Source organism: Garra rufa, chromosome 7 (assembly GCF_049309525.1).
Source record: "Garra rufa chromosome 7, GarRuf1.0, whole genome shotgun sequence".
Lineage (NCBI taxonomy): Eukaryota > Metazoa > Chordata > Actinopteri > Cypriniformes > Cyprinidae > Garra > Garra rufa.
The window spans coordinates 7,012,544-7,038,626 of NC_133367.1; the positions used below are offsets into that span (position 1 = coordinate 7,012,544).

Here is a 26,083-nt window from a genome sequence, read left to right on the forward strand (position 1 = left end):
GTCACATCAAATTAAACACTGCAAGCAAACAAGAAAAACAACATTAAAAACAACAGTTCAACCTGTAATGCATCAATCAAAAAACATTTTAAACAATGTACAAAAGTGCATTTTCCAAAACTCCATGAGTAGGCTAATTCTTTTTAAATAAAAACATCTAACATTATGAAATTATGTATACCTTTTTTTGGTTGAAGTAAAAGATAATAACAAACTAAAAGCTTGAATGAATGGATAAAAAAAAAAAATAACCTGCAGTCTTTCTATTTTCCACCAGGACAGAGTTATATTACCATACACCAAGCAGAATTACATGACCAAATTCAGCTGGCCAGTTCTGCTGACTGTTCAGTAACAACACTATATAAATGACAGCCTCTGATTCTAGCACAGTGGCCAATCAAAGGTAGGTAAGCTATTTGTTTGCATATTTAAAAGACTGAAAGCTGGCTACTTCTGAAATAAAATGTTAACATATGCACTCTAACCTATGTACTGAAAAATCATCATGGAATACCCTCTTTTTGTGTCCAGTTGTGTCTTGTTTTCAGAATCCTGAACTTAACAGCTGTTATTTCTCTCTGAGCACCGTACAAGGTAAACTGATAATAATGTAGGATTCAAAGTTTATCACTTGCTAAATTATGCTGACAATGCATGTAATCTTTTTGGAAGTTTTGCTAATTTGTATTCATAAATGAACATTGCCATGCACAATGTATTAAAGTTAGAGTCAGAGTTAAATGTTAGGCAAAATATTTAACTTTCAATTTAAGTTAAAAAGTGAACCAAATGAAGTATATCAGTGTTGTGATGCCAGTTCTGCTCTACAGTGAAGTGCAATCATGGGAGATGGTGAAATGGAGTGTTTCGGCCCGGCGGCCATTTACCTCCGGAAGCCAGAAAGAGAGAGAATCGAGGCTCAGAACACCCCCTTTGATGCCAAAACAGCATATTTCGTGGCAGAGCCAACTGAGATGTACCTGAAGGGTACTCTTGTTAGCAGAGAGGGTGGCAAAGCTACTGTCAAAACTGACTGTGGGAAAGTAAGTATATCATGGATAATACTATTTACTATTTATAATACTATAAAACTATTTCATATGTTACTGTGCTTGGTCTTCAGAAGATCAGTGAGATATTACACAAATGTTTGTCCAAAAAGTCTCAATCTTCTTGATTTCTGACAACAATCATTACAGACAATCACAGTGAAAGAAGACGATATCCACCCCAGGAATCCACCCAAGTTTGACAAAATTGAGGACATGGCCATGATGACCCACCTCAATGAACCTTGTGTGCTGTATAACCTCAAAGAGCGTTACGCAGCTTGGATGATCTACGTAAGTCTAAGTCAATCATAGTTTATTCCTAGGATGGGGTGGCAGCATTGTAAATCTGGACTATCTATCTCTGTTTCAGACCTACTCTGGCTTGTTCTGCGTCACTGTCAATCCCTACAAGTGGCTCCCAGTGTACGACTCAGTTGTTGTGGCTGGATACAGAGGCAAAAAGAGGATTGAAGCTCCACCTCACATCTTCTCCATCTCTGACAACGCCTACCAGTTCATGCTCACTGGTATGTAGATTCTGGAAGTGTGTCAACAAATCACAGTTAAAAAGACAAAGACATAAATACACTTTATAACAACTATTATGAAGTATTAGTGTATAATTCATTGTTTAGTACCATGTTAAAATGCAAATGCAACAACAACAAGAAAAATTAGGTAAATATATTTTCCAAACACTTACAACCTTCAATGGGGCAGCCATGGCCTAATGGTTAGAGAGTCAGACTTGTAACCCAAAAGTTGCGGTTTTGAGTCTCATGTGCGGCAGGGATTGTCGTGGGGGGGAATGAATAACCAGTGCTCTCTCCACCCTCACAAATTCCGAGTATGGTTCACCACTTGGCCACATGCCACGTCCTTTCCTTCCTTTCCTTTTCAATTCAATATAGAGTGCCCCCTATTTTGGAAACCCTGTTAACATTTCACGGTTTCATTTCAGATCGTGAGAACCAGTCTGTCCTGATTACGTGAGTAAATATAGTTTTGATGGAATAACCTAAAGCTTTTCAATTATATATATATATATATATATATATATATATATATTATATATATATATATATATATATATATATATAAATTAATTGAAGACATGTGACTACATGCTGATCTCGTGTCAATCTCCAGTGGAGAATCTGGTGCAGGAAAGACTGTGAACACAAAACGTGTCATTCAGTACTTTGCAACCGTTGGTGCAATGTCTGGACCGAAGAAGGCAGAGCCGGTCCCTGGAAAAATGCAGGTTAGTGAATAACTATTCTAGAACATTCTATTGATTACAGCATTTGTGCTTTACCTCATATCGATCCACTGTCCTATAGGGATCACTGGAGGACCAGATCGTGGCAGCCAACCCTCTGCTGGAGGCTTATGGTAATGCCAAGACTGTGAGGAACGACAACTCCTCTCGTTTTGTAAGTAGCACATGTGAATCATAATAACATTGAACAACTTCACTCACACTTTCACAACTGCCAAACAGTTGAGTTTGTGTAAATTATTTCAATCTCTGTAGGGTAAATTCATCAGGATTCACTTTGGCACCACTGGAAAACTGGCCTCAGCTGATATTGAAACTTGTGAGTTAACAGTGTTATTCCAAATATTTTAACAAGTAGGCTAACAAGTGGATTAATCACTTGAATTCAATGTCTTTTTTTTTTTTTTTTTTTACCATTTTAAAGATCTCCTGGAAAAGTCAAGAGTAACATTCCAGCTGTCTGCTGAGAGGAGTTACCACATCTTCTACCAGCTCATGACTGGACACAAGCCAGAGCTTCTTGGTGAGTAATCTATAGGATTGTGTGTTTCAGTTATTTGCTGGTTTGAGAAAACTGTTAACATGCTGCACATCAATCCTTTACAGAGGCTCTGCTCATCACCACCAACCCTTATGACTATCCAATGATCAGCCAGGGTGAAATCACTGTCAAGAGCATCAATGATGTGGAGGAGTTCATAGCCACAGATGTATGTGGACAACTACTTTATTATGTTCAGTATTAGCAATACTGTTTTTAGATTATACGCTATATAACTTACAACTAATTTAAAGGAAGAACACCACATGACACACAATAAAAAAAAAACATTCTCAATTGACTAATTTGTCTAATAAATCATGTGATTTATTTCGTCTGTGTAAAAACAGACTGCCATTGACATTCTGGGCTTCACTGCTGATGAGAAAATCAGCATCTACAAGCTGACGGGTGCTGTGATGCATCATGGGAACATGAAGTTCAAACAGAAGCAGAGAGAGGAGCAGGCTGAACCTGATGGCACTGAGGGTAGGGTGTATTATTAGCACAAATTAGCATGCAAACATTGACTTCCTTAGTGAAAATGCATAAAACTGTTCTTCCTCAGTGGCCGATAAAATCGCCTACCTCATGGGCCTCAACTCTGCTGACATGCTGAAAGCTCTGTGCTACCCCAGAGTGAAGGTCGGGAATGAGATGGTGACCAAAGGCCAGACAGTACCACAGGTGACCACTTACCTACTCGATAGAAATGCCTTATAGACATTCAGAGGAGTCAATCATCTTATATCAAATACACTGACCTTGTATTTCTCAGGTGAACAACGCAGTCTCGGCTCTCTGCAAGTCTGTCTATGAGAAAATGTTCTTGTGGATGGTCATCCGTATCAATGAGATGTTGGACACCAAGCAGCCCAGACAGTTCTTCATTGGTGTGCTGGACATCGCTGGATTTGAGATCTTTGATGTGAGCATCAGTCATTAATGTCACTGTAAGAATCAAAATATGAAAGATGACAGTCAGCAGTAAGAACTTGCCTCTGTTGATTATCTGTGGTTGGGCAAGATACTTCCAAAATGTAATACATTATATATTACCCAAATTTTATTAGTAACGCATTATATTACTGTGTTACAGCAAAAAGTAATATACTACTGTAATATCACTACTTTTTTAATACGTTACTCTCAACACGGTTGATTTATCAGTTCAACAGCTTGGAGCAGCTTTGCATCAACTTCACAAATGAGAAACTGCAACAGTTCTTCAACCACCACATGTTTGTTCTGGAGCAAGAGGAGTACAAGAAAGAAGGCATTGAATGGGAGTTCATTGACTTTGGTATGGACTTGGCCGCCTGCATTGAGCTCATTGAGAAGGTAAGAGGATATTCAGTACATTAAAATGACTATTCTCACTGTGCCTGTACTTCAGTGTGAATATTTCTTCAACAGCCAATGGGCATCTTCTCCATCCTTGAAGAGGAGTGCATGTTCCCCAAGGCTACAGACACAAGCTTCAAAAACAAGCTGCATGATCAGCATCTGGGCAAATGTAACGCTTTCCAGAAGCCCAAGCCTGCCAAAGGTAAGGCAGAGGCCCACTTCTCTCTGGTGCACTACGCCGGCACTGTGGACTACAACATTAATGGCTGGTTGGACAAGAACAAGGATCCACTGAATGACTCTGTTGTGCAACTTTACCAAAAGTCATCGCTCAAAACGCTGGCCTTCCTGTATGCCGCTCATGGAGCTGCTGAAGGTATGAACATCATTAGGAATTATTTCATGAATTCCTTTTTTTTTTAATGTAAATGACACACATGTGCTTATTTAAAAAAAAAACAGAGGAAGATGAAGTTATCTTAATGTAACACTGTGTAATTATAGATATACTTTTTTTTCAAGAATTTGTTTGTATATCTATGCAAGATAATGACAGACAAGTTAATATTTGTCATTATCAGATATCAATCTATGGAACAGCTTAATGTAAAGCAAAATAAAATCAATAATAATAACTTCTTTCACTGACATAAAACAGCTGAAGGAGGTGGTGGAAAGAAAGGCAAGAAGAAGGGTGGTTCCTTCCAGACTGTATCTGCACTTTTTAGGGTAAACAGATTCTCTCTTTAAATGAAGAATGTAAACATCTCCTCCGTTAAAGGCTGAACTTATCTCATGAATATTTCCACAGGAGAACTTGGGTAAGCTGATGACTAACCTGAGGAGCACTCACCCTCACTTTGTGCGCTGCTTGATTCCTAATGAGTCCAAGACTCCAGGTAAACTTGATCTCTGAAGAATCAAATGGATCACAGTTTTGAAAATGTCTCTGGGGCCTAAAGAACATTTGCATTCCAGGTCTGATGGAGAACTTCCTGGTTATACACCAGCTCAGGTGTAATGGTGTGCTGGAGGGTATCAGAATCTGCAGGAAGGGTTTCCCCAGCAGAATCCTCTACGGTGACTTCAAGCAAAGGTAAAGACACCACACCTGTTTCAACCTACTAATAATACATATAGATAATACAGATAATACAGCTCTGAATTTATACCACTATCTCACTATATTTCAATCTCATACATTAACTGCTTTTGTGCCTATCAAGAACATAAATTGGGTGGTGTACGTATCTAAGTCTTTTAATTGTTTTTTATGGCTTCACCAGAACATACATTTTCCCTTAATGTCGTCTAGATACAAAGTATTGAACGCTAGCGTTATCCCTGAGGGACAGTTCATTGACAACAAAAAGGCTTCAGAGAAACTCTTGGGCTCTATTGATGTTGACCACACCCAGTATAAGTTTGGACACACCAAGGTGAGGTACTCAGTAAATATACTATATGACCAAAACCAAAAGTACTCTAATGACTTGATATTTGCTGTAATGCCTGTGAAAACAAACCATGGCAATATATCATAACCCAGGTCACATTAATGCTGTGGAGGACTACTTGGCTCCTTCAGTACTATACCATCAATATCTTCAAAATATTCTTGTAGGTGTTCTTCAAAGCTGGTCTGTTGGGTACTCTTGAGGAGATGAGAGATGAGAAACTAGCAACGCTAGTTACCATGACTCAGGCTTTGTGCCGTGGATATGTCATGAGGAAGGAGTTTGAATCAATTTATTCCATCCAATACAACATTCGCTCATTCATGAATGTCAAACATTGGCCATGGATGAAGCTCTACTTCAAGATCAAGCCTCTTCTGAAGAGTGCAGAGACTGAAAAAGAAATGGCAGCCATGAAGGAGAATTATGAGAAAATGAAGGAGGATCTGACTAAGGCATTAGCTAAAAAGAAGGAGCTTGAGGAGAAAATGGTGTCACTTCTTCAGGAGAAAAACGACCTTCAACTGCAAGTAGCATCTGTGAGTATTTCAGCTCTCACTGATCCTAATATTGATCCTACAGCTATGAACATAATCCATTAAATACTTCTATCTCAATGAACAGGAATCTGAAAACCTCTCTGATGCTGAGGAGAGATGTGAAGGTCTCATCAAAAGCAAGATCCAGCTCGAGGCAAAACTCAAAGAGACAAACGAGAGACTGGAGGATGAAGAAGAAATCAATGCTGAACTGACTGCCAAGAAGAGGAAACTGGAGGACGAATGCTCTGAGCTGAAGAAAGATATTGATGACCTGGAGCTCACCTTGGCAAAAGTAGAGAAGGAGAAACATGCAACAGAAAATAAGGTCAATATTCTTGTAAAGGCCTTCACACTGCTGAATGTGATTCTAACTCTTGAGAGTGAAACCAATAATCAATGTCTCCATTTAGGTGAAAAACCTGACTGAGGAGATGGCCTCTCAGGATGAGAGCATTGCCAAGCTGACCAAAGAGAAGAAAGCCCTCCAAGAGTCACACCAGCAGACTCTTGATGACCTTCAGGCAGAGGAAGACAAAGTCAACACTCTGACTAAAGCTAAGACAAAGCTTGAGCAGCAAGTGGACGATGTAAGATGTTTGGCATGAGAATGAGACCAAAAAATTATATATGTTTCACTATTTTAATCCTCTAGTTTCTGTAACATAACATAACAGCTTGAGGGTTCACTGGAGCAAGAGAAGAAGCTTCGTATGGACCTTGAGAGAGCCAAGAGGAAGCTTGAGGGTGATCTGAAACTGGCCCAGGAGTCCATAATGGACCTGGAGAATGACAAACAGCAATCGGATGAGAAGATCAAAAAGTGAGTAGATGTCAATCTTTCTACAATTTTAAATTTAACAAAAGGTATGTTGCACATTTTACAAAACAATACCTTAAAAACAGGAAGGACTTTGAGATAAGTCAGCTTCTCAGCAAGATTGAGGATGAACAGTCTTTGGGAGCACAGCTTCAGAAGAAGATCAAAGAACTTCAGGTAACCCTAATCTTTTCTATGTGAAACTGTAATGTAGACGTACAGCTTTAAAAACCCACAATACCAAAATCACTGACTAAATGATTTTTCTCTATTTATCTAGGCCCGTATTGAGGAGCTGGAAGAGGAAATTGAGGCAGAGCGAGCTGCTCGTGCTAAAGTGGAGAAGCAGAGAGCTGATCTCTCCAGGGAACTTGAAGAGATCAGCGAGAGGCTTGAGGAAGCTGGTGGTGCCACTGCTGCCCAGATTGAGATGAACAAGAAGCGTGAAGCTGAATTCCAGAAGTTGCGTCGTGATCTGGAAGAATCCACCTTGCAGCATGAGGCTACAGCTGCAGCTCTCAGAAAGAAGCAGGCAGACAGTGTGGCTGAACTCGGAGAACAGATCGACAACCTCCAGCGGGTCAAGCAGAAGCTGGAGAAGGAGAAGAGTGAATACAAGATGGAGATTGATGACTTGACAAGCAACATGGAGGCTGTGGCTAAAGCAAAGGTAATGTCACTTGAGGATCATTAAATAAAAAAAGTATCCTTACAAAGATCACTATATAAATGTCACGGTTTGGGGGGGGGGGTGAAGCATAAGAGAAAGAGTTGGAGTCAGGAAGTCAGACAAATAGTGTTTTAATGAATCCACAGACAAGACAGACAGTCCTAGGAGCCATGGCAGATCAGGGAGCTTGGGAAGCCTTGGCAGGACAGAAGCTCGGGCATATGGCCCCCTCCCCAAAAATTATCTTGGGAAGAATTAGTGTACTACAGGCCCAGAAAAGTTCAGGAGGAGCAGGCTCTAGAGGGCGCTCTAGAGGGTTGCTCAGGAGGAGCGGGATCAGGAGGTGCTCTGGCGTGGTGCTTTGACACAACTCGTATTGTTAAAAGCACTGTATAAATAAAAAACTACATGTGATTGATTGGAGGGCGCTCAGGAGGGTGAAGGGTGGACCAGCGGAGATGAAGGAGACTCAGGAGGGCTGGACGGGACCAGCGGAGACAAAGAGGACTGGACCCAAAAACTCCAGCGGTGGTCAGCTGTTCTGGGCTGAGGACGAGGGAGGAGCTTCAGAGGACGAGGGGAAGAGTGGGAGGAACGGAGGAAGCAAGCTCATTGGAGCAGCAGGTGGAGGACGTTGGCTTGTGGTGAGCTGGAGCGTCTACATGCTTTCGGATTGGAATCCTCCACATCAACATAAAACTTTGAATTACTTAGATTAAGGACATGATTGTCCTGAGGCAATTGTCAGGAGGCAAGAAGCAAAACCAACCATCATCCTTTAGTCCCATCCGAAAGCAAGCATTAATCATTGAATCACTCCAGCTCACCAGATGTAGTACCCTCAGATATTCATCTACATACTGCTCCAATAGCCTTTCCTCCTGTTGGAAATCCAAAAGATATTCCTCAGCTAAGTTCATCTTTAAGGTCCAGTCTTCTGGAACGGGCAGGGGGAGGTGAGGAGCATGAGGGAGAACAATGGAGCCAGGAAGTCAGGCAATTGGTATTTTAATGAATCCACCAGGAGGAAACCAAGGAGAAAACAACCTCATAATAGAAACACAACATTTAAGACTGGACAAAAAGGAAGGGACAAGTAGGAACTTAAATACAAAGGATAATTAACAAACTCAGGTGCAGGGAATAATGAATGAACTTAACAAGGAAAGGAAACAGACCATAAAAAGAAACAGGAACTAAGGTAGGGGCGGACATGGAACACAAGTCCACAGCACTAACATAACCCTGACAATAACCCTGTACCTCTTTAGGCTAACCTAGAGAAGATGTGCCGTACCCTGGAAGACCAGCTGAGTGAAATCAAGACCAAGAGTGATGAAAATGTTCGTCAGTTAAATGACATGAATGCACAACGTGCCAGACTTCAGACTGAAAATGGTAAGACATTGCAAAGTAAGGTATACATGTTAAATTCTCAAGTAATTAAGCAATATTATCTATTTTATCATGTTTCATGGTAATATCTGTTTCCAAGGTGAATTCAGTCGTCAACTGGAAGAGAAGGAAGCACTTGTTTCACAGTTAACTCGTGGAAAACAGGCTTATACACAGCAAATTGAGGAACTGAAAAGACATGTTGAAGAGGAAGTCAAGGTAGTGTTATACAAAGTTAATCAGCTTTTTAAAAATACTCTCAAATACTGTATAGACAGAAGAAAGATAGCATGTTGTAGAACTCAAAATATGTGCCTTTTAGGCCAAGAATGCTCTGGCCCATGCGGTTCAGTCTGCTCGCCATGACTGTGATCTGCTCAGAGAGCAGTATGAGGAGGAGCAGGAGGCCAAAGCAGAACTCCAGCGTGGAATGTCTAAGGCCAACAGTGAGGTGGCTCAGTGGAGAACCAAATATGAGACTGACGCCATCCAACGCACTGAGGAGCTTGAGGAAGCCAAGTAAATACAGTACACCAAAAAATATGTCTTCAGCACACTATATTACAAATTTACTATCACAAATGTTAGTAAGATTTTATAATTTTATACCACATTCTTCAGGAAAAAGCTTGCCCAGCGTCTGCAGGATGCTGAAGAATCCATTGAGGCAGTGAACTCCAAGTGTGCCTCACTGGAAAAGACCAAACAGAGACTGCAGGGTGAAGTAGAGGACCTCATGATTGATGTGGAGAGGGCAAATTCATTGGCTGCCAACCTTGACAAGAAGCAGAGAAACTTTGACAAGGTATAGATCATTTAAATCTTGAACCATGGACTCTAATTAACATTGACTGAACTCCTCCCATTGTCAGGTCCTAGCAGAGTGGAAGCAGAAGTATGAGGAAGGTCAAGCTGAACTAGAAGGGGCTCAGAAAGAAGCTCGATCTCTCAGCACTGAGCTTTTCAAAATGAAGAACTCCTATGAAGAAGCTCTTGACCACCTTGAGACACTGAAGAGGGAGAACAAGAATCTGCAACGTAAATGACACTTTCATTTGTACAACAAAGATGTATGAAAAGAGAACATGTTTCAATTCTGCTTTTTAACCCCTTTAGAGGAGATTTCCGATCTCACTGAGCAGCTTGGAGAGACTGGAAAGAGCATTCATGAGTTAGAGAAAGCCAAGAAGACAGTGGAAACTGAGAAAACAGAGATCCAGACAGCACTTGAAGAAGCAGAGGTGCTACTCCTTTTCTACAATATTAACACTATGATACCATTACTTTTAATACTAATAAACATTGAACATGGATTTGTTAAATAGAAATAAAAAAAATGTCATTTCTGCTGAACATTTTCTTCTTAATCTTCCAAAAATGATGCCATTTTTACATTAATTTAAAAAGTCCTTTTGTGTCCTTTGTCACTGTAGGGCACCTTGGAGCATGAAGAGTCCAAGATTCTTCGTGTGCAGCTGGAGCTGAACCAGGTAAAGAGCGAGATTGACAGGAAACTTGCTGAGAAGGACGAGGAGATGGAACAGATCAAGAGGAACAGCCAGAGAGTGATCGATTCCATGCAGAGCACTCTGGACTCTGAGGTCAGGAGCAGAAATGATGCCCTGAGAGTTAAAAAGAAGATGGAGGGAGATCTGAATGAGATGGAGATCCAGCTGAGTCATGCCAACCGCCAGGCTGCTGAGGCCCAGAAACAGCTCAGGAATGTCCAAGGCCAACTCAAGGTATCTTTCTGTAGAATGTGGCATTGCAACACATATTGTGTGACAATATGAATATGATACATTAAATTATTTAAACAATGACATGAAAATAACAAAGAAAGAACATTTTCACAGGATGCCCAACTGCACCTTGATGAGGCTATCAGGGGACAGGAGGACATGAAGGAGCAGGTGGCCATGGTGGAGCGCAGGAATAACCTGATGCAAGCAGAGATTGAAGAGCTGAGAGTTGCTCTGGAGCAAACAGAGAGAGGCCGCAAAGTGGCGGAGCAAGAGCTGGTTGATGCCAGCGAGCGTGTGGGGCTGCTGCACTCACAAGTACAAAAGAACTATTAAATACTCTGAACAAATTCAGGTTACATGATAACAGAGATTTAGTTAAGTTTACACTAAACTACCTGCTTAAATCCCACAGAATACAAGTCTTATTAACACCAAGAAGAAGCTTGAGGCTGATCTGGTCCAGGTTCAAGGTGAGGTGGATGATGCAGTCCAGGAGGCCAGAAATGCAGAGGAGAAGGCCAAGAAGGCCATCACTGACGTGAGTGTTTGCATTCTCTTACTCTAGATGTAAGTGTTTGTGTTCTCTTACTCTATTCTAAGTTAAACAGTTGTTTTGCTTTGCATGTGGTTACAATGCCAATATTCATGGAAGGTGTTTCTGTCTATGTTGCCTAGCTTAATTTAATTGGCCTGTATTTCAGGCTGCCATGATGGCTGAGGAGCTGAAGAAGGAGCAGGACACCAGTGCTCACCTGGAGAAGATGAAGAAGAACCTGGAGGTGACTGTCAAAGACCTGCAGCACCGTCTGGATGAGGCTGAGAGTCTGGCCATGAAGGGTGGAAAGAAACAGCTCCAGAAACTGGAGTCCAGGGTAAATTACAAGCTGAATACAGTCTTAGATGAACTGGTTATGGCAGAGATTTGACAAGTAACAACAATAATTCTCTACTGAAGGTGCGCGAGTTGGAGGCTGAAGTTGAAGCTGAACAGAGACGTGGCGCAGACGCTGTGAAAGGAGTGCGCAAATATGAAAGGAGAGTGAAGGAGCTCACCTACCAGGTAAAACTACACTGGATTTAGAAATTTAATAACATTCATAATATTATACATTGGTAAACTAAGACCATGAACAACATTTACACCCAAAGACTGATGAAGACAAGAAGAATGTGACTCGACTGCAGGATCTGGTAGACAAGCTGCAGCTGAAAGTGAAGGCCTACAAGCGCCAGGCTGAGGAAGCTGTAAGTCTAATGTCAAATGTCTTGACTGTGAGGTTTTGACGTTGTCTGTTCAATACATTCAGTGTCATGAGTGCAATGCTCTGAAAGGGGTTGGATATCTTGTGTCATCCTAACAGGAGGAGCAGGCCAACACTCACCTGTCCAGGTACAGGAAGGTGCAGCATGAGTTGGAGGAGTCTCAGGAGCGTGCTGACATCGCTGAGTCCCAGGTCAACAAGCTGAGAGCCAAGAGCCGTGATGCTGGGAAGGTAACAGACAAAGAGTAATTGTAAAATTAGACACTAAGTGCTTGATGATGTACAGATGTACTCTGCAAAGCTAAAGTTTATACTAAACATGCTGAAATATTTTTAATACAATTGTGTTATTCTGTGAATTTTCTAGAGTAAAGATGAAGAATGAAGAGAAGACACAACACCTACAAGCAAGCATATAATATGACTTGTGCTGGGTTTTCATGTGTGTCCAATAAAAAGTAATACAGTTTCTATGCAGTCTTCTTTTTTTGTCAAACATATGAAATAATTTTCAAACACTGTTATAAGAATCAACAGTTTTTGCAATACACAATGGCAAGTTTTTGAAAAAGAAAGGAAAGGAGACCCATACTTGTTCTCTGTATTTAACCCATCCAAGTGCACACACACAGTAGTGAATACCAGTGCAGTGGTGCGGTGCCCGGTGGAAAACCCTAAACATTCTGGCACCTCCAGTGCAATTGCTGCAAATCCTCACTCATCTCCCTACATGAGTACACTATGACCATGAAGGAATTCACACCGACAATAAATGACTGGCTGTCATTTTATTTGTCAATTAGTTCTGTATTGACAGTCCCGAAACATTTCCTCACACCACTGAACCAGCAGCTGCAGCCTTGACGCAAGGCAGGTCAGACAAATGGATCCATATTTCCAGCAAACACTGACCCTACATATTGCACACAGAAATCCATTGTGAGTCGGCACCTTCTAGGGTTGCACGGTATACCGGTACTACAGTAGTATCGCGATACTAACGCTTACAAATACCTGCGGTGCCATTGCATTTTTGAAACGGTAGTATCGTCCACACTCCACACGATAGTACCGTGAGATATGTTGTAGATATGTTGAACACTGGTTAAAACGTTCATGCACGCCAGCAAAAACATAACAAGTGTAATAATTTGTTTCTGGAAGCATCTTTGCGATCACGAATGCAATTCCATTCATTAACAGTGGTTTTGCACTTGGTTCTTATCAATCATCATATATATTGTATTACATATGTATTTTTTTACATTATAAATGAATACGTTTTAATATACAACCTGCTTACTTGGAAATTTTAATATATGGCAGCAAAAATGCTGGTGACAGTTCAGCAATAAGACACGAGCAAGATGTTTTTGTTTCGTTTCTGTGTTCGAATCTGAATTGGCGTTGGTTTGGGCGAATCACTGATTCACTAAATTCATCCATTCATAAAAACGAGTCATTTGATTCACTCCTGAATGATTCAGCCATTTTGAAAGAATTTGTAACCCAAAGTTGGTTAATATAAGGTACAATGTACAATTGTACAACAAGCTTAATGCTGCAACTAAATGTTAACATCTACACACATAAATCTAGACAATCCAAAACAGATTATAAACTCTTCATAGCGTTTTTAACAGTACAGTAAAATGAAAAATCAGAGTACTTACAGAGCGATATTAGTGGTGTCATGATGGGTCAGATAAGTGTTCACTGTGGCCTGAATGAGTGACCTGAACCTCATCATACAAACAGAACATCTCACTGTGCTATATTTAATATTTTCTCCATATAAGAACATGCTGTTTATAACTTTAAGAGTCAGTGATCACTGAGGTTAATTGCCCAATAAAAAATCTGCCAAAGATATTATTTGTCACTTGGACTGTTACAGTCAATCTCTCTACAATAAATCTTCTAGGTTAAATCTTCTAAGGTCCTGCTAGCCAAACTTCTCAAATTGAGGATAATCTCTGCTCACACACCTGAGATTGAACTAAATATTACATACAGTACGTTGGTGATTTTGTAAAAGATGTAAACTAGTATGTGTGAAAAGTTATATGCAAACACTGTTATGTGAATTTATCTGACTTTGAAATAACATGGACACTAAATGTACAAAAACAAGTGTTTAAGCTTACTGAAAATGGGAATTTATCTGGCAACGTAAAGGTCAGTATAGTGTATGACAAAGTGATCATATGGTTGCCCAAAAATAAGTTTTATATTACCTTATTTAAAAGTAAAAACTTAGTCATCAACTTTTGTCAGTTTTGCTGTCACCCTGAAACTGAATCTCAGTGACAGCTGACTGCTTCTCCAAATCCAAACCAAGATACTCCTCTGTGCCAAGTTCTATTCATTTTAAGGATGCTACATAAGACGTGTGACATCAAAGTAAACATTGCAAACAAACAAGAAAACCTACACTAAAAACAACAGTACAACCTACATAACACATGCATTCAAAAACTTTTCAAACTATGTACAAAAGTGCATTATCCAAAAGTCTATGATTATGCTAATTATTTAGACATATAAACAACAAAATTATGTTTTTAGTTGAAGTGACACATAATAATAACTAAAAAACTTAAATGAATGAATGAAAAAAAAAAAATAGTTGCAACTTTCAGTCTTTCTATTTTCCACCAGGACAGAGTTACATTACCATAAACCAATTAGAATTGCATGACCAAATCAAGCTGGACAGTTCTGCTGACTGCTCAGTAACAACACTATATAAATGACAGCCTCTGATTCTAGCACAGTGGTCAATCAAAGGTGGGTAAGCTACTTGTTTGCTTTAACATTATGTATTAACATTTGTACTCTAACATATGTAGAGAAAAAACATCATGGAATAATCTTGACTGTTGTTGTTTTCAGAATCCTGAACTTGACGGCTGTTATTTCCCTCTGAGCATCATACAAGGTAAACTAATGATGTAACTAATGATGTAAGATTCATAGTTTGTCACATGCTGAAAATGCATGTAATCTTTTTGTAATCACTAGTTTGTATTAATAAATCAACATTTTAAAGCACAATGTATTAAAGTTCAAGAGTCAGCTTTAAAAGTTAGGCAAAAAAAAAATTACCTGAAACATTAAATTGTAGTTCAAAAGTGAACCAAATGCCAAATGAAGTATATCAGCATTGTGATGCCATTTTTGCTCTACAGTGAAGTGCAATCATGGGAGATGGTGAAATGGAGTGTTTCGGCCCGGCGGCCATTTTCCTCCGGAAGCCAGAAAGAGAGAGAATCGAGGCTCAGAACACCCCCTTTGACGCCAAAACGGCATACTTCGTGGCAGAGCCAGCTGAGATGTACCTGAAGGGTACTCTTGTTAGCAGAGAGGGTGGCAAAGCTACTGTCAAAACTCACTGTGGGAAAGTAAGTATCATGGAAAATCAACTATTTCATATGTTACTGTGCTTGGTCTTCAGAAAGATCAGTGAGATATTACAAATGTTTGTACAAACAGTCGCATCATTCCTGATTTCTGATCAATGTTCATTACAGACTATCACAGTGAAAGAAGACGATATCCACCCCATGAATCCACCCAAGTTTGACAAAATTGAGGACATGGCCATGATGACCCACCTCAATGAGCCTTGTGTGCTGTATAACCTCAAAGAGCGTTACGCAGCTTGGATGATCTACGTAAGTCTAAGTCAATCATAGTTTATTCCTAGGATGGGGCAGCAGCATTGTAAATCTGGACTATCTATCTCTGTTTCAGACCTACTCTGGCTTGTTCTGCGTCACTGTCAATCCCTACAAGTGGCTCCCAGTGTACGACGCAGTTGTTGTGGCTGGATACAGAGGCAAAAAGAGGATTGAAGCTCCACCTCACATCTTCTCCATCTCTGACAACGCCTACCAGTTCATGCTCACTGGTAAGTGGATTCTGGAAGTGCGTCAACAAAAAAAAAAAAAAATAGAGAGAGAGAAATAAAGAAATAAATACCCTTTACAACAAGTAAAAGAAATATTTACAACAACTAGTATGAGGTATTAGTGTATGATTCATTGTCTACAAATTGTTGTTTTAAGTTAGATCAATAAACTAAATACAAATATTATGTATGGCATTTTATATTACTCACTGTACAAAAGTCAACAGTTAATTGTTCAGTTAGTTTTTATAAAAGAGGAAGGATATTTTTATCTTTAGTTAACAACTACTTAGTAAACCATACCTAGATGACGCTTCTCAACAGATTCCTCTCTAAACTTCAAACTTCAAGAATACATTCATTTGATAAGTGCTTTATAAGAACCATTACTTTGCTCTTCTTCATAAAAAAAATAAATAAAAAAACACTTCTATGGAACCAAACCTCTTCAATATGAACTTGCATGAATAAATATAAATTAAACATTAAAGTTATCAAGCACCCTGTTAAAGTATAAATGCAAGAGCAACAACAAAATAAATAAGTAAGAAATACTTCACAAAACTTACAACCCTCAATTTAATATAGACTGCCACCTATTCTGGAAACCCTGTTAACATTTCATGGTTTCATTTCAGATCGTGAGAACCAGTCTGTCCTGATTACGTGAGTAAATATTCCTCTGATGGAATAACCTAAAGCTTTTCAATTATATATTTTCAATTATATATATATATATATATATATATATATATAATTGAAGATATATGACTAAATGCTGATCTTGTGTCAATCTCCAGTGGAGAATCTGGTGCAGGAAAGACTGTGAACACAAAACGTGTCATTCAGTACTTTGCAACCGTTGGTGCGATGTCTGGAGCAAAGAAGGCAGAGCCAGTCGCTGGAAAAATGCAGGTTAGTGAATAACTATTCAAGAACATTCTATTGATTACAGCATTAGTGCTTTACCTCATATCGATCCACTGTCCTATAATTACATCTAGGGATCACTGGAGGACCAGATCGTAGCAGCCAACCCTCTGCTGGAGGCTTATGGTAATGCCAAGACTGTGAGGAATGACAACTCCTCTCGCTTTGTAAGTAGCACATGTGAAACATAATAACATTGAACAACTTCACTCACACTTTCACAACTGTCAAACAGTTGAGTTTGTGTTAATGATTTCAATCTCTGTAGGGTAAATTCATCAGGATTCACTTTGGCACCACTGGAAAACTGGCCTCAGCTGATATTGAAACTTGTGAGTAAACACTGTTTTAAACTCAATATTTTTATTTGGACGCATAAGAAGTGGATTAATCAGTTAATCATCACCATTTTTAAAGATCTGCTGGAAAAGTCAAGAGTAACATTCCAGCTGTCTGCTGAGAGGAGTTACCACATCTTCTACCAGCTCATGACTGGACACAAGCCAGAGCTGCTCGGTGAGAAATCTATAGGATTGTGTGTTTCAGTTATTTGCTGGTTTGAGAACACTGTTAACATGCTGCACATCAATCCTTTACAGAGGCTCTCCTCATCACCACCAACCCTTATGACTATCCAATGATCAGCCAGGGTGAAATCTCTGTCAAGAGTATAGATGATGTGGAGGAGTTCATTGCCACTGATGTATGTGGACAACTATGTTTTTATTATTAGCAGCAATAGTATTTTCAGATATTAAGCAATGCATCTAACATAAAGTTTAAAAGAAAAAAACAAGCATGAACTGGTGTAAATAAATACTAACATAAAATATCATAAATGCATAATGTGATTTTTTTCATTTGTGTAAAAACAGACTGCCATTGACATTCTGGGCTTCACTGCTGATGAGAAAATCAGCATCTACAAGCTGACGGGTGCTGTGATGCATCATGGGAACATGAAGTTCAAACAGAAGCAGAGAGAGGAGCAGGCTGAACCTGATGGCACTGAGGGTAGGGTGTATTGTTAGCACAGATTAGAATGCAAACATTGACTTTATTAGTGAAAATAATGCGTAAAACTCTTCCTCAGTGGCCGATAAAATCGCCTACCTCATGGGCCTCAACTCTGCTGACATGCTGAAAGCTCTGTGCTACCCCAGAGTGAAGGTCGGGAATGAGATGGTGACCAAAGGCCAGACAGTACCACAGGTGACCACTTACCTACTCGATAGATCAATAACTCTAGAAATGTCCCACAGACATTCAGAGGAGACAATCTTCTTATATAAATTACACTGACCTTTGTATTTCTCAGGTGAACAACGCAGTCTCGGCTCTCTGCAAGTCTGTCTATGAGAAAATGTTCTTGTGGATGGTCATCCGTATCAATGAGATGTTGGACACTAAGCAGCCCAGACAGTTCTTCATTGGTGTGCTAGACATCGCTGGATTTGAGATCTTTGATGTGAGCATCAGTCATTAATATCTCTGAAAGAATCAAGATATAAAAAATGACAGTCAGCAGTAAGAACTTGCCTCTGTTGATTTATCAGTTCAACAGCTTGGAGCAACTTTGCATCAACTTCACAAATGAGAAACTGCAACAGTTCTTCAACCACCACATGTTTGTTCTGGAGCAAGAGGAGTACAAGAAAGAAGGCATTGAATGGGAGTTCATTGACTTTGGTATGGACTTGGCCGCCTGCATTGAGCTCATTGAGAAGGTAAGAGGATATTCAGTACATTGAAATGACTATTCTCACTGTGCCTGTACTTCAGTGTGAATATTTCTCCAACAGCCAATGGGCATCTTCTCCATCCTTGAAGAGGAGTGCATGTTCCCCAAGGCTACAGACACAAGCTTCAAAAACAAGCTGCATGATCAGCATCTGGGCAAATGTAACGCTTTCCAGAAGCCCAAGCCTGCCAAAGGTAAGGCAGAGGCCCACTTCTCTCTGGTGCACTACGCCGGCACTGTGGACTACAACATTAATGGCTGGTTGGACAAGAACAAGGATCCACTGAATGACTCTGTTGTACAACTCTACCAAAAGTCATCGCTCAAAACCCTGGCATTCCTGTATGCCGCTCATGGAGCTGCTGAAGGTATGAACATCATTAGGAATTATTTCCTGAATTCTTATTTTTTTATGTAAATGACACACATGTGCTTATTTAAAAAAAAAAACAGAGGAAGATGAAGTTATCTTAATGTAACACACCGTGTAATTATAGATTACAAACAAATTCTCGAAAAATAGTATATCTATGTAAGATAATGACAGTTAATATCTGTCATTATCAGATATCAATCTATGGAACAACTTAATGTAAAGCAAAATAAAATCAATAATAATAACTTCTTTCATTGACATAAAACAGCTGAAGGAGGTGGCGGAAAGAAAGGCAAGAAGAAGGGTGGTTCCTTCCAGACTGTATCTGCACTTTTTAGGGTAAAAAGATTCTCTAATTTAATGAAGGATGTGAACATCTTCTCCATTAAAGAGTGAACTAATCTCATGAATATTTCCACAGGAGAACTTGGGTAAGCTGATGACTAACTTGAGGAGCACTCACCCTCACTTTGTGCGCTGCTTGATTCCTAATGAGTCCAAGACTCCAGGTAAACTTGATCTCTGAACTCTCAAATGGATCACATTTTTGAAAATAATTCTTGAACTTCAAAAACATTCACATTTCAGGTCTGATGGAGAACTTCCTGGTTATCCACCAGCTCAGGTGTAATGGTGTGCTGGAGGGTATCAGAATCTGTAGGAAGGGTTTCCCCAGCAGAATCCTCTATGGTGACTTCAAGCAGAGGTAAAGACACCACACCTGTTTCAACCTACTAATAATACATATAGATAATACAGATAATACAGCTCTGAATTTATATCATCTTTTTATCTCGTATATTAACTGCTTTAGTGCCTATCAAAAACATAAATTGGATGGTGTACATGTATATGTAATTTATTAATTGTTTTTTTAAGTCACCAGAACATAATTTTTCCCTTAATGTCATCTAGATACAAAGTATTAAATGCTAGCGTCATCCCTGAGGGACAGTTCATTGACAACAAAAAGGCTTCAGAGAAACTCTTGGGCTCTATTGATGTTGACCACACCCAATATAAGTTTGGACACACAAAGGTGAGGTACTACACTTTATGACCAAAACCAAAAGTACTCTAATGACTTGATATTTCCTGTAATGCCAGTGAAAACAAACCATGGCAATATATCATAACCCAGGTCACATTAATGCTGTGGAGGACTACTTGGCTCCTTCAGTACTATACCATCAATATCTTCAAAATATTCTTGTAGGTGTTCTTCAAAGCTGGTCTGTTGGGTACTCTTGAGGAGATGAGAGATGAGAAGCTAGCAACGCTAGTTACCATGACTCAGGCTTTGTGCCGTGGATACGTCATGAGGAAGGAGTTTGTCAAAATGATGGAAAGGAGGTACAATCAACTTACAAAACTCTTAGGAACACAACTGTTTAACACAGCAACTGATAATGACTGATTTACTCATTACAATTCCTACAGAGAATCAATTTATTCCATCCAATACAACATCCGCTCATTCATGAATGTCAAACATTGGCCATGGATGAAGCTCTACTTCAAGATCAAACCTCTTCTGAAGAGTGCAGAGACTGAAAAAGAAATGGCAGCCATGAAGGAGAATTATGAGAAAATGAAGGAGGATCTGACTAAGGCATTAGCTAAAAAGAAGGAGCTTGAGGAGAAAATGGTGTCACTTCTTCAGGAGAAAAACGACCTTCAACTGCAAGTAGCATCTGTGAGTATTTCAGCTCTCACTGGTCCTAATATTGATTCTACAGCTATGAACATAAGCCAATAAATACTTCTATCTCAATGAACAGGAATCTGACAACCTCTCTGATGCTGAGGAGAGATGTGAAGGTCTCATCAAAAGTAAGATCCAGCTCGAGGCAAAACTCAAAGAGTCCAACGAGAGACTGGAGGATGAAGAAGAAATCAATGCTGAACTGACTGCCAAGAAGAGGAAACTGGAGGATGAATGCTCTGAGCTGAAGAAAGATATTGATGACCTGGAGCTCACCTTGGCAAAAGTGGAGAAAGAGAAACATGCAACAGAAAATAAGGTCAATATTATTCACACTGCTGATTGTGATTCTTGACTGTTGAGAATGAAACCAATAAACAATGTTTCCATTTAGGTGAAAAACCTGACTGAGGAGATGGCCTCTCAGGATGAGAGCATTGCCAAGCTGACCAAAGAGAAGAAAGCCCTCCAAGAGGCACACCAGCAGACTCTTGATGACCTTCAGGCAGAGGAAGACAAAGTCAACACTCTGACTAAAGCTAAGACAAAGCTTGAGCAGCAAGTGGATGATGTAAGATGTTTTTCATGAGAATAAGACAATGAATCAATGAGAATTTTTTTTCTCTATACCACATTCTAATGCTGTTGTTTCTGTAACAACAGCTTGAGGGCTCATTGGAGCAAGAGAAGAAGCTCCGTATGGACCTTGAGAGAGCCAAGAGGAAGCTTGAGGGTGATCTGAAACTGGCCCAGGAGTCCATAATGGACCTGGAGAATGACAAACAGCAATCAGATGAGAAGATCAAAAAGTGAGCAGATAATCTTTCCAAAATTTCACATTTAACAAAAAGTTATTTTGCACATTTTACAAAACAATACTTTAAAAACAGGAAGGACTTTGAGATAAGTCAGCTTCTCAGCAAAATTGAGGACGAACAGTCTTTGGGAGCACAGCTTCAGAAGAAGATCAAAGAGCTTCAGGTAATGCTGACCGCAATCTTTCCTAAGTGAAACAGTGAAGTTGATGGATGGCTAGGTAAATTCAAATTACAAATATCACAAATATTTTTTTTTCTCAATAAGGCCCGTATAGAGGAGCTGGAAGAGGAAATCGAGGCAGAGCGAGCTGCTCGTGCTAAAGTGGAGAAGCAGAGAGCTGATCTCTCCAGAGAACTTGAAGAGATCAGCGAGAGGCTTGAGGAAGCTGGTGGTGCCACTGCTGCCCAGATTGAGATGAACAAGAAGCGTGAAGCTGAATTCCAGAAGTTGCGTCGTGATCTGGAAGAATCCACCTTGCAGCATGAGGCTACAGCTGCAGCTCTCAGAAAGAAGCAGGCAGACAGTGTGGCTGAACTCGGAGAACAGATCGACAACCTTCAGCGGGTCAAGCAGAAGCTGGAGAAGGAGAAGAGCGAATACAAGATGGAGATTGATGACTTGACAAGCAACATGGAGGCTGTGGCTAAAGCAAAGGTAATGCCACTAGAGGATCATTAAATATTAAATCATCTTTAAAAACATCACTATATTATCCTGTACCTCTTTAGGCTAATTTAGAGAAGATGTGCCGTACCCTGGAAGACCAGCTGAGTGAAATCAAGACCAAGAGTGATGAAAATGTTCGTCAGTTAAATGACATGAATGCACAACGTGCAAGACTTCAGACTGAAAATGGTAAGACATGGCAAAAAAGGTAAACATGTTAAATTCTCAAAGGATTAAGTAAGTAAAACGTTTCTATGTTATTATATTTCATGATAATATCTGTAACCTGTTTCCAAGGTGAATTCAGTCGTCAACTGGAAGAGAAAGAAGCACTTGTTTCACAGTTAACTCGAGGGAAACAGGCTTATACGCAACAAATTGAGGAACTCAAAAGACATGTTGAAGAGGAAGTCAAGGTAATGTTAATCTGCTTTTAATACTCCCAACCACTGTATAGCTAAAAGAAAGATAGCATGTTGTAAAACTCAAAATATGTGCCTTTTAGGCCAAGAATGCTCTGGCCCATGCGGTTCAGTCTGCTCGCCATGACTGTGATCTGCTCAGAGAGCAGTATGAGGAGGAGCAGGAGGCCAAAGCTGAACTCCAGCGTGGAATGTCTAAGGCCAACAGTGAGGTGGCTCAGTGGAGAACCAAATATGAGACTGACGCCATCCAACGCACTGAAGAGCTTGAGGAATCTAAGTAAATACAAAAAAAAAAAAAAAATGTCTTCAGCACACTACATTTACTATCACAAATGTTAGTAAGATTTCATAATTTTATACCACATTCTTCAGGAAAAAGCTTGCCCAGCGTCTGCAGGATGCTGAAGAATCCATTGAGGCAGTGAACTCCAAGTGTGCCTCACTGGAAAAGACCAAACAGAGACTGCAGGGTGAAGTAGAGGACCTCATGATTGATGTGGAGAGGGCAAATTCATTGGCTGCCAACCTTGACAAGAAGCAGAGAAACTTTGACAAGGTATAGGTCACTTACATCTTGAGCCATGGTCTCTGTTATTTAACACTGACTAAACTTCTCTCATTTGCAGGTCCTAGCAGAGTGGAAGCAGAAGTATGAAGAAGGCCAGGCTGAACTAGAAGGTGCTCAGAAAGAAGCTCGTTCTCTCAGCACTGAGCTTTTCAAAATGAAGAACTCCTATGAAGAAGCTCTTGACCACCTTGAGACGCTTAAGAGGGAGAACAAGAATCTGCAACGTAAATGACACTTTCATTTGTACACCAGGGATGTATGAAAATAGAGCATGTTACAAATGTGCTTTTTAACCCCCTTTAGAGGAGATTTCTGATCTCACTGAGCAGCTTGGAGAGACTGGAAAGAGCATTCATGAGTTAGAGAAATCCAAGAAGACAGTGGAGTCTGAAAAATCAGAGATCCAGACTGCACTTGAAGAAGCAGAGGTGCTACAATATTAACACTATGATACCATTAATTTGAATACTACTACATTGAACATGAATTGGTTAAAACTAATAAAAATAATTTCATTTGAACATTTTCTTCTTAATCCCCCATAAATGCTGCCATATTTAGCATTAATTTAAAAAGTCAATGTTTGCCCTTTGTCACTGTAGGGCACCCTGGAGCATGAAGAGGCCAAGATTCTTCGTGTGCAGCTGGAGCTGAACCAGGTGAAGAGCGAGATTGACAGAAAACTCGCTGAGAAGGACGAGGAGATGGAACAGATCAAGAGGAACAGCCAGAGAGTGATCGATTCAATGCAGAGCACTCTGGACTCTGAGGTCAGGAGCAGAAATGATGCTCTGAGAGTCAAAAAGAAGATGGAGGGAGATCTGAATGAGATGGAGATCCAGCTGAGTCATGCCAACCGCCAGGCTGCTGAGGCCCAGAAACAGCTCAGGAATGTCCAAGGCCAACTCAAGGTATCTTTCTGTAGAATGTGGCATTGCAACACACATTGTGTGACAATATGAAAATGATACATGAATTAATTAAACAATGACATGAAACTAACAAAGAAAGAACATTTCCACAGGATGCCCAACTGCACCTTGATGAAGCTGTCAGAGGACAGGAGGACATGAAGGAGCAGGTGGCCATGGTGGAGCGTAGGAATAACCTGATGCAAGCAGAGATTGAGGAGCTGAGAGTTGCTCTGGAGCAAACAGAAAGAGGCCGCAAAGTGGCCGAGCAGGAACTGGTTGATGCCAGCGAGCGTGTGGGGCTGCTGCATTCACAAGTACAAAAAAAACTATTAAATACTCTGCGCAAATTTAGGTTACATGATAACAGAGTTTTGTTAAAAGTACACTGAACTACCTGCTTATATCCAACAGAATACAAGTCTTATCAACACCAAGAAGAAGCTTGAGGCTGATCTGATCCAGGTTCAAGGTGAGGTGGATGATGCAGTCCAGGAGGCCAGAAATGCAGAGGATAAGGCCAAGAAGGCCATCACTGATGTGAGTGTTTGCATTCTCTTACTCTATTCTAAGTTAAACAGTTTTACTTTGCTTAGTTGCATGTGGTTAAAAATACAATATTCATGGAAGATATTTCTGTCTATATTGCCTAGCTCAATTGAATTGGCCTGTATTTCAGGCTGCCATGATGGCTGAGGAGCTGAAGAAAGAGCAGGACACCAGTGCTCACCTGGAGAGGATGAAGAAGAACCTGGAGGTGACTGTCAAAGACCTGCAGCACCGTCTGGATGAGGCTGAGAGTCTGGCCATGAAGGGTGGAAAGAAACAGCTCCAGAAACTGGAGTCCAGGGTAAATTACAAGCTAAATACAGTCTTAGATGAGCTGGCTATGGCAGAGATTTGACAGGTGACAACAATAACTCTGTACTTAAGGTGCGCGAGTTGGAGGCTGAAGTTGAAGCTGAACAGAGACGTGGCGCAGACGCTGTGAAAGGAGTGCGCAAATATGAAAGGAGAGTGAAGGAGCTCACTTACCAGGTAAAACTTCCCTGGATTTAGAAATGTACCACCTTTCATAATCATATACCTACTTTAACTAAGAACATGAACAATATTTACGCCCAAAGACTGAGGAAGACAAGAAGAATGTGACTCGACTGCAGGATCTGGTAGACAAGCTGCAGCTGAAAGTGAAGGCCTACAAGCGCCAGGCTGAGGAAGCTGTAAGTCTAATGTCAAATGTCTTGACTGTGAAGTTTTGACATTCTCTGTTTAATACATTCAGTGTCATGAGTGCAATGCTCTGAAATGGGTTGGATATCTTGTGTCATCCTAACAGGAGGAGCAGGCCAACACTCACCTGTCCAGGTACAGGAAGGTGCAGCATGAGTTGGAGGAGTCTCAGGAGCGCGCTGACATCGCTGAGTCCCAGGTCAACAAGCTGAGAGTCAAGAGCCGCGATGCTGGGAAGGTAAGAACCGATAATGGTTATGTAGAGAAAAGTGACATAACATTTTCGACAAAATGTAATTACATTATTTTGCATTTTCAAGAGTAAAGATGAAGAATGAAGACAAGAAACCACACCTACAAGCAAGCATATAATATGACTTACTTGTGCTGAGTTTCTTATGTCAATTAAATTGGCAATTTTTGACTTTGTTCTCCATTATTTTTTCTACTTTCAAACTTTATTGCATTTTCCATTACTGCTCTTAAAGACAACTCACCCATATCACCCTTTAGCCCAAGACTGGTTGCCCACTGAAGCTAAGCCGAACCCTAAGTCAGTACCTGAATGGAAGAAACTTCTGGAAAGTCTAGGTTGCTAATGGAAGAGGTGTTAGTGAGGCCAGCAAGGGGTGCTCAGTCTGTGTGGGTTCTAATGCCCCAGTATAATGAAGGGGAAAACTATT

At 40.2% G+C, this 26,083-nt stretch overlaps 1 protein-coding gene across 1 annotated transcript; it reads left to right on the forward strand.

The window, feature by feature from the left end:
- The first annotated feature begins 458 nt into the window (after positions 1-458).
- On the forward strand, positions 459-25,824 carry LOC141337883 (uncharacterized). Its single transcript, XM_073843460.1, has 78 exons — positions 459-597; positions 834-1,046; positions 1,203-1,346; positions 1,426-1,582; positions 2,017-2,044; positions 2,205-2,319; positions 2,399-2,491; positions 2,593-2,656; positions 2,762-2,860; positions 2,944-3,047; positions 3,229-3,367; positions 3,447-3,565; positions 3,657-3,806; positions 4,049-4,219; positions 4,295-4,601; positions 4,884-4,954; positions 5,037-5,124; positions 5,204-5,321; positions 5,541-5,664; positions 5,850-6,221; positions 6,307-6,549; positions 6,635-6,811; positions 6,899-7,044; positions 7,128-7,218; positions 7,322-7,711; positions 8,983-9,109; positions 9,207-9,325; positions 9,429-9,625; positions 9,728-9,911; positions 9,979-10,144; positions 10,223-10,347; positions 10,540-10,848; positions 10,963-11,166; positions 11,264-11,389; positions 11,553-11,723; positions 11,807-11,911; positions 12,001-12,096; positions 12,213-12,344; positions 12,481-12,497; positions 15,310-15,517; positions 15,647-15,790; positions 15,870-16,026; positions 16,665-16,692; positions 16,827-16,941; positions 17,031-17,123; positions 17,225-17,288; positions 17,374-17,472; positions 17,556-17,659; positions 17,832-17,970; positions 18,050-18,168; positions 18,275-18,424; positions 18,513-18,683; positions 18,759-19,065; positions 19,342-19,412; positions 19,495-19,582; positions 19,662-19,779; positions 19,989-20,112; positions 20,290-20,426; positions 20,514-20,769; positions 20,855-21,097; positions 21,173-21,349; positions 21,442-21,587; positions 21,669-21,759; positions 21,862-22,251; positions 22,326-22,452; positions 22,561-22,679; positions 22,769-22,965; positions 23,061-23,244; positions 23,315-23,480; positions 23,560-23,684; positions 23,859-24,167; positions 24,281-24,484; positions 24,582-24,707; positions 24,847-25,017; positions 25,101-25,205; positions 25,295-25,390; positions 25,507-25,638; positions 25,721-25,824. The coding sequence occupies exons 2-78, from the start codon at positions 846-848 to the stop codon at positions 25,736-25,738; spliced, it is 11,607 nt and encodes a 3,868-aa protein (XP_073699561.1). The 5' UTR covers positions 459-597; positions 834-845; the 3' UTR covers positions 25,739-25,824.
- The last annotated feature ends 259 nt before the right edge of the window (positions 25,825-26,083 follow it).

Bases quoted from the DNA above. Each gene is read 5' to 3' on its own strand.
- LOC141337883 (XM_073843460.1), top strand. From the start codon at position 846: ATGGGAGATGGTGAAATGGAGTGTTTCGGCCCGGCGGCCATTTACCTC. The intron at 1,347-1,425 runs GTAAGTCTAAGT...TCTCTGTTTCAG, and splicing joins ACGCAGCTTGGATGATCTAC to ACCTACTCTGGCTTGTTCTG. The intron at 11,912-12,000 runs GTAAAACTACAC...TTACACCCAAAG, and splicing joins TGAAGGAGCTCACCTACCAG to ACTGATGAAGACAAGAAGAA.